The sequence below is a fragment of the Eupeodes corollae genome, chromosome 2 (assembly GCF_945859685.1).
Source record: "Eupeodes corollae chromosome 2, idEupCoro1.1, whole genome shotgun sequence".
Classification (NCBI taxonomy): Eukaryota; Metazoa; Arthropoda; class Insecta; order Diptera; family Syrphidae; genus Eupeodes; species Eupeodes corollae.
Window position 1 is genome coordinate 46,948,977 of NC_079148.1, and position 8,522 is coordinate 46,957,498.

General features: G+C 32.4%; 1 protein-coding gene across 1 annotated transcript; it reads left to right on the forward strand.

Moving 5' to 3' along the window:
* The first annotated feature begins 532 nt into the window (after window positions 1–532).
* LOC129944896 (odorant receptor 2a-like) lies at window positions 533–3,849 on the forward strand. The gene is made up of 4 exons (XM_056054558.1): window positions 533–1,251; window positions 1,446–1,809; window positions 1,882–1,911; window positions 3,826–3,849. Exons 1-4 carry the CDS (start codon window positions 533–535, stop codon window positions 3,847–3,849), a joined length of 1,137 nt encoding a protein of 378 aa, XP_055910533.1.
* Window positions 3,850–8,522: the final 4,673 nt, after the last annotated feature.

Consider the following 8,522-nt stretch of genomic DNA (forward strand, 5'->3'; position numbering starts at 1 on the left):
TCACAAGTGTATGCAACCAACTATACACAAATTGATATGCATTTTCGAAAACATTAAAAATGAGAATTAATTTAGTAAATTAATTAAGATTCGATACTTCGTTATAAGTTTAACATAATCTTCTTCTTCTATCGAAACTATTGAACCCGAAAAGGCTGACGAGACTGAAAATCATTTAACATTTATTCTACCAACAAAAACCATGATTTTCCTCAGATGAGTCAAAATGTAAATAGTTCCAATTTTAAAGTAGCTAAATATACATACCTATAATATTTAATAGTTCAATATGCTACAAGTCCTGCATGAAACATGAATCATTTACATTATTCGGCACCATTTCCAAGGGATCCACTATAAATAGTTAAATACTTTAATTGCTAAAACTAGACACATGATGAAAAGTAAATGAGTATATAAACACAATGCGCGGTTTTTTAGAATAAAGAAGGGTTAGACTTTAGAATGAGAGTATAAATAAGGTAAACATTTAAATATCAAACAATAAATTACTTTAGTTTAAAACAATACCATGTTCGAATCAGTCACTCATAAATCTTTTGACTATATGTGGCGTATTTGGCGTTTTACTGGCATATTTCCACCGAAAAATCACAAATGGTTTTACAATTTTTACGCTATACTTCTTAACATAGTTTGTGGAATTCTTTCGCCAATTTCAATATTTGTCAATCTGTTTTTCGTCCGTGACATTGAGGTTTTGATTCGAACATTACAATTTACGCTTTACACGTGCACTCTGAGTTTCAAGCAGTTTATGATATACATTCGGATGTCTCAATTAGAAACAGCCAAGTCTTGCCTAAAACAACTTGATCAACGTGCTAGTGTCAATAAGGATGAATTAAGATACTTGAGGAAAATTGTCAAACAATGTCGATTCATTATTAAAGCTATACAGCTAATATTTGTACTGTCCTTCTTGCAATATTTCGTGTCAAGTTTGGTGAAGAATAGGCCTTTTATGGAAGGATGGCTATCGTGGTATTCTAGCTCTTCAAGGGCTCATTATATTATTTCGCTAGCTGTTCAGGTGCTTCCAATCATGGTGCAAATGGTTCAAAATACAGCAAGTGACGCTTTTCCACCAGTGAGTATCAATCTGCTAAATGGACAAATTCGTGCTCTTTGTATGAGAGTTGCAAGAATTGGCAACGATACCAGCAAGACTCTTGACGAGAATTACACAGAACTGAAGCTATGCATTAATGACCATCGAAACATCATAAGGTAAGGTTTGAACTATATTTTAAGAACGATTTGATTTTCTGAACTTTGAAAAATTGCCTTAAAATTTAAACACATTATTCGCTAATGTATTGTGCCGTATTTTCAATAACCTCTAGCTGTCAAATTTCAGAGCATTTCAATCCTGCTAACAATTTTTGAAACTCTATATGAATAACGATTTTCTATTCCTGAAGCTTGTTCAACAACATCAAGCCAACAATTTCACAAACTGTGCTTGTTCAACTTATCATCACTGGAAATGTTCTCTGCTTGACGGTTTTCTTTTTCCTCAAATTTAACCATGGATCAATTGGACAATTATTGGCAACAATTTTTAATATGCTTGCAACATTAACTGTATCATTGCCGGTGTGTTATTTTGGAAATTCACTAATGGAAGAAACTAGAGGCCTTACAACAGCCATTTATAAATGCAACTGGATCGATCAAACAATAAAGTTTCGAAAAACTCTTATAATATTCATGCAACATTCTCAGAGAGAACATATTATTAACGCTGGAGGTCTAATAACAATTAATTTACAAACATTTATTGCTGTAGGTTTAATCTTATTATTAATTCCGTGCCAATATTTTGATTATACGTATTTTATTAATTTTCTGTTCCAGATTATTCGCTATTCATTCTCGTTGTTTACTGTTTTTACTCGACTTTCGGAGGGAATTGTGGAAACAACTACGATCGATTAAATAAATTGATCGCGATCGCTAAAGATCAAAAACTAGTTTTTTTTTTAAACTAAGAAAACTTTAAATAATTATAACAAAATTTAAACAAAACCTACATTTTATGATTTGAGCCGAAAATTCTTTATACATTTTATCCGAAAAACGTAGTTGTCAACAGAATAATTGTTTTGACATTTTTGTAACCTCATATTGGAAAAAAGGAAACCTGGAAAAAATTAAATTTCACAACATAAATCATTTAATAAGTGAAGAGTCTTTGGAGCACTATATGATCCCAACATGAACACAGGTTGTTTAAAAAGGAACTTCAAAACTAATGGAGCGGCAGTGTTTGAATATTGGGAATATTGATTAAACTTCAATAATTATTAAGAGAAAAATTGAAATATTTTGAGAAAATGGACCAATATTTGTTAGGTATAGTTTGTCGAAAAACATACGCTTTGTCAAAATAAAAAGAAGTGCACAAGATTCCAGAAATATCTTCCAAATTATGGCCGAGAAACTTTATTCAACAGTCCTAAATTGTCAGCTTTCCGAGTACAGAAAGTAATTTTAGCAACATTTTTATGTCAAAAACACACTGCAACATTAGGAAAGAAAGAGAGGGTTTGAAATAAGGCCTAAAAGCACATTGATATTGAATTCATGAATATTTCATTTAATGAGACAGACAAAGTGTGGTAAAGTAAAAAACGAATCTCTGTTAGTGCTGCCGAGGTTTGGCTCGAGGGATATTAAAGAGCATTCCTGAAGATGCTCACGGTTCAATTGCTTATGGGAAGAGAAGCATATAATCGGCTAAAACAATGGTAAAAAATAAAAATACGAGTTATACAGATAATGCAGAAATGCAGAAAGAACTCTTAAAAAAATTGAGTCGGTTGTTTTTTATTAGCAACTTTAAAAAAAAAAATTTAACATTTTGGTTAACCGAAAATTATCCTAACGACTTGAATTAATTGTACATTATGTCATGTCATGTGACGGATAATAAGCTGAACTATTTTAGATTTTCTTGTTTATCATGACATTCGATGAAATGTTGGGTAATCTATTATTAGGAAGATTTAGATTTCGTCTTATGAAAGAAAAATGTAGCTGGGGGACGTTAGAAACCCCTTCGGTAAACTTGTTTCAATGTGCAGAGATCTTTTCATAAAGAAACTTAAGCACAGTACAACATAATAGCTTTTGAGGCGGCAATATATTTTGAACTTTGTTGGGTGTTGGACGGTATTGTCTCGCGGCAGTCTCGACCACGTTGCATTGATGGAATTTTTAGATGCTCATTCCAAGGGATGTTGTATTTAAACACTACTATATTTGTATTGATTAGACACCTTTATTTCTGAATTATTGTAACCAGCTCTTCTTCCAAAATTGCGAACTATTACTATTTCCGACAAGATTTATTTCAAGATTCCATTGAATGCAGTAAGTCTTAAAACTTAACTTAAGCGTTAATTTGAAGATCGTCTAAAACAATACCAATTGGAAGTTCCGCTTGAAGATCATTTAAAACAGAACGAAAAGAAGAGAGCTTAGCACACATCCATGACGAACACTTGCCTTCGTGGGCAAAAGTCTGACAAACACGAACCATCTCAGACAGCTGCAGTATCCTTATGAAGAGACTTCTTAGTAGCCAGTATCTTCTAAGATATTCCCAGAGTCGATAGCTTATAAATTAGAGCATTCCTGTCAATGCTATCAAAAGCAGCCTTAAGGCTTAAGCGTAGTGTTTCTTCTTTTGGCAGAGTTGAAGTTGAATTATGCATGAAAGATTTTAAACATGGTCCACAGTAGAATAGTTGGTTCTTGAAAAGCTGACAGTCTGTTCAAGAGAACAGTAGTAAACAGCTTTTAGAGCGTATCGAGGAATGAAAATCCTCTATAGTTTGACACAACATTTGTATCTCCTTTCTTGAACAGTGGGTAAATAATAGATTTTCTGAAAGATGATGGTAGCGTTGCAGTTTCAAGAATCTCAGTGAATAACTTCTGTATTTCTTCAATAATAGAATTTTATAAAATTTATACGGTATTTCAATAAAACCAGGGTTTTTCAAATATTTTGATGAAGATATAACAGAATATAACGCGTGCAGCTCAATGGGGCAATCTAACTCTGGAACATGTGTCTGAGGAAGAGCGTATGAGATACTCGCTGAATCATTTGATTGGTAGAGTAAGCTTTCAAGATGCATTTTAAATTCATTTAGGTACTTTTATTGACGTTGTGGTTTTAATCGACCACCTACGTATTTGCTCAGCAATCTTCCACCACTCTCGGGCTGAATGAACAGATTTAGGACTTCTAGTAAGAAGCTTGTTTTTAGTTTTTCATAAAGTCCAATATTTTTTGTTGGTATCATAGTAGTTTCTACGACATGTTTCAAAGGTTCAGTTTTCTGAAGGATTTAAGGTGTCTAAGAGCATTTTCCTGGCCATAAAACAAGCTAAATCAAACCAAGATGATTTGGCTCAAACTTAACATTTTGTTGCACGGGAGCTCCGTTTGCTTCATAAATACAGCTTTTGATTGCTTTTGAAGAAATGGTTTTTGGTACAAGTATAGGACAATAAAGAGAGGTATTGACTTCAAATAATTTATCTCTCACAAAACATTGTTGTGAATATTTTGGTAAGGTTTAGAATTTATTATATGATTGTTGTGGCAACTAAAATTGATTTCTGGAAATACAAAAATTTATAAAACTATTTTATAACTCTATTAAAAGTGTAATTTTCTTATGTTTTTGTGTTGCAGTTCAAAAAAATAAAAAATAAATCTAATCACAATTTAATTTTGAGCAAGTAAAAAATCTTTAGATTCGCAAACACAAATGTAATTCTTCCAAAGATCCTAACGCCTACCTTACCATCATAAGATTCCTAGTGGACTGACAGCTACAATTTTAAAAATAATTCTTAAAAATTAATCAGCGCTTCCATCAACTTGAAAAGAGGGAACGTATGTTAACGTAATTCCGCCTTTTTTTAGTAATGCAATAATTCTGGGTCAGATTTGGATCTATTCGATTATGTAGTTGAGTAAGTTTTGGCTTAATGCTCATCAGAATGTAAAAGCAACTGTTAATACTTTGATTACAACTTCTCCATTGACTGCTTGAATTGATGACGAAAATGTCTGTGCAAAAGTACAACTTTAAGTTAATAACGAACTTCAAAACCCATAACAAACATTATGTTATCGTACGTATAGAGACATTATAACGTGCTTTCCAGTTGTGCAATAGTTTTGTATACATTTCCTCAATCGAAAAGAATAATCTATTTTTGAAATCGCGTCCTTTATTCAAATAGTTTGCAAATAGATGCATGCATAGTTAGCCCCACAAATTGCATCAGCAGTTTTGTTTTTCCTAACTTTTATCTCAAAATTTAAACCAACAAACGCATAAATAAAATAAAAATCCTTTTTTTCTTTGTGGTTGCAATAAAGATCTAATAAACTTCAACCTTGCCTCGCCCAAAGGGTGGACTTGGACTCCTGCTTGCTGTCTCTATGAGTAATGAGACTTTTGCGTGGCCAGCCATAAGATATTTGTGTTGGCTTTTTGAGACCGTATCTAAATTCTAAAGTAAGTAGCATTTATGTTATGGTACATTTATACAGAAAAGACGAATAACTTGGTCGTCGGTGGCTCGTCGCTCGTAAATAAGTTTCCATTGAAAAGTAAGGAAAAAGTTTACACGTTAGGAATGAGATTTGATGACAAGTTACGATAAGAGCAGTAAAAAAAGCAAAAAATAAATGCTAATGTGTCTGGGTACAGCCTTTTATGCGACGAATGCATGCACTTCCGTTTATTTTTAACACAAAATTTATGATATGATTTTCAAAGGGTTTGTTTTTTCACTGTTGCTTTGATGGCTTCACAATGTTGTCACAAGATTAAGAATGCTTACGAAATTAGAAAAGATTATTTTTTATTGAATTTTTTTTAGGGAAATGGTTAGATAATCTATCTTTTCGTTATAATTATTTCAAATCATTTAGACTAAGCTCTGCACGTTCATTACAGAAATAATTAACGACAATTTATTAAATTCATCTTAATATACTATTCGCACTAAGAAACAATAATTAACTTGCTTTGAAAACAGCGATAATAAATCAGGAAGTCACAAGACTACATTATATGAAAAAAAGATTACACAAGGTTGTAAATGCCATCATAGAAATAGAACACTCAAGGCCGTATAAATAAAATAAAATATTTGCTTTATATTCCTAGGAATAGGTTCGAGTTATTCTTTGATAAGCCACATAGCTTAGGTACTCGTATATGCTTGACTATATAAATCTAAGTTCTTTGTGTTTTGGAAAATGTCTCTTGGCAATTGACAATAATTATAACAATGCCGAAAATTATATAGAATTCTGTGAATCGCAAAGATACATTTCCTAGAATAAAAACATAATTATGAAAATCCAAATATGTACTGAGGCTTTCTCATTAGTTAATTAATTTTCTCACCACTAAGCTTTTCGTTGGGAGTGGGAATAAGTACCATACTGTATTCGTATAAGTACACTTTGTATGCAGGACTACATGATTTATGGGCAAGAAAGATGAGTAATGAAGTTATATAAGCTTCCGAGATAGGCAACTATCTATAGAGAGGTTTTACTTTGATAAGCCCGGTTTTGAGCAGATGTCACTTTTGAAGCTATCATCTTTTGACGTTTGATAAGTGAAAACAACGCCTTTTCTAAAAATGAAACGTTACACTCTTCAGCAGCCAATTAAAATAGTTATTAAATTCTACTATAGTGGTGAATATTTTGTTGTTGTAATTCGAAAAATAAAAGATTTTCAAGCACCTTCTCAGCCGGAAATAGTGAAATTGTTGTAATAATTTGCTGATATTTTGTGGTAAATTAATATGTCGGGAAACAAGACCGTTTACGGCAATCAAACACAACTAAAAATATTGCTGCTGTAGCCCTTAGACATGCCACAAACGACATTACGCCATTACATTACACAAGAATTAACTTGGTCCTACAACAACGTCGTCATATCTTTGGCTTTTGTATACTTGAAACGGTTTAAGATGATCTCAACTACGTAAACAAACAGAAACATGAAAATTAGGAATTAATAAATTAGGTGGGGCAAAAATCCGTTGAGAACTAGGGTCTATAGTGACTTACAACTCTCAGCCATTCCTGTGTGCGAGTAATGTTGTCAGAAAAGAAAGGGACCTACAGTTTTAAACCGAACCGGAAATGATAATTTGAAAAAGCATTTTTCATGACAAGAATAACTGTTGGAGAATTTGTCACAAGAGATAGAAAACTTTAGATTTTAAGTCCCCCCAATTATGACAGTTACTTTATGTGGCCTGATGGTTAGTGCGTAGGTCTGTCTGGCCAGAGTCATTCTTGTGTTCGGGCAGGGATTGAACGCAAGGTATGACAGACCTACGCATAACCATTAAGCCACGAAAACTAGTTGTCAAAATTGTGGGAACTGAAAAAACTAGAATAATTGTTTAAAATCCTCTCCATTGTCAACGTGTCACTATTTTGTGTTTCTCTCTGACACGTAGTGTAATTGGAGTCAAATCATTGGACCTAATCTATTCGAAAATGAGTCTGGTGCAAATGTAACTACTAATTGATTGCTCTACCGTTCCAAAGACAATGTACTAAGCTTTAAAAATGTTATCTTCTTACCTCTTAAAAATTTGCAAAGTTTAAATTTAACTTTTAACAATTTGTTAAATCGATATGACAACTCTAAAATTAATCTTATAAGAGCATTGTATGAATAGAATAGTGTTTATAGTTGGGAATTGCAATTAATTGGTGCTTTTAAGCTTCTTTGCTTTTTTTCACAAACTGTCACTGTGCCAGTTTTTTTTAATAAAAGAGAATTCGAAATTTTCTAGTTAGGAAAGCAAAGGTTTAAAATTTTGAAAGTAAATAGCTAATTCATTTCTTTTTTTAAGCGAATTCAAACTTATTTAGACAATTACTTAGTAAGCTGTTAAGCCCTTAACAAAAGGATCTTTAGATAGTTGCTTTCATTGTTTTAAGTATGTTTATGTCGAAAAATACCTTGAACAGGAACACCTTGTTTATAAGACACAAAAGACGTTAAGTTTGATCTCTGTAGATTGCTTATATCTGGTTTCCAAGATATATTAAAAGGGCTATATTCGCACTGTTTTAACCAAAAGAAGCCCCTCATTGTTGCTTGAAGTTGACATTAACACTTTCGTGAGACTGTATCTAAACTGCTGACATTAATTCGCGTGAATTTACAGCGCGTAAATAGTCATTTAGAAAATTGGGCTTATCACTGCAATATCAAAAATGTTAATATGATTTTACTTTTTATAACAAAAAAACATAAACAAATTCTTTAGAGCCAATGGATAATATACAAGATGTTTTAAGTAGCCAATATAGCAACCACTTCCTCTTCGATAAAAAGAGAGACAAAAACAAAAACAGTCCAGCCAAAATTATCCGAAATAGCTTTAACGTGCATTGAGGCTTTATACTTTCCTTTCTAATA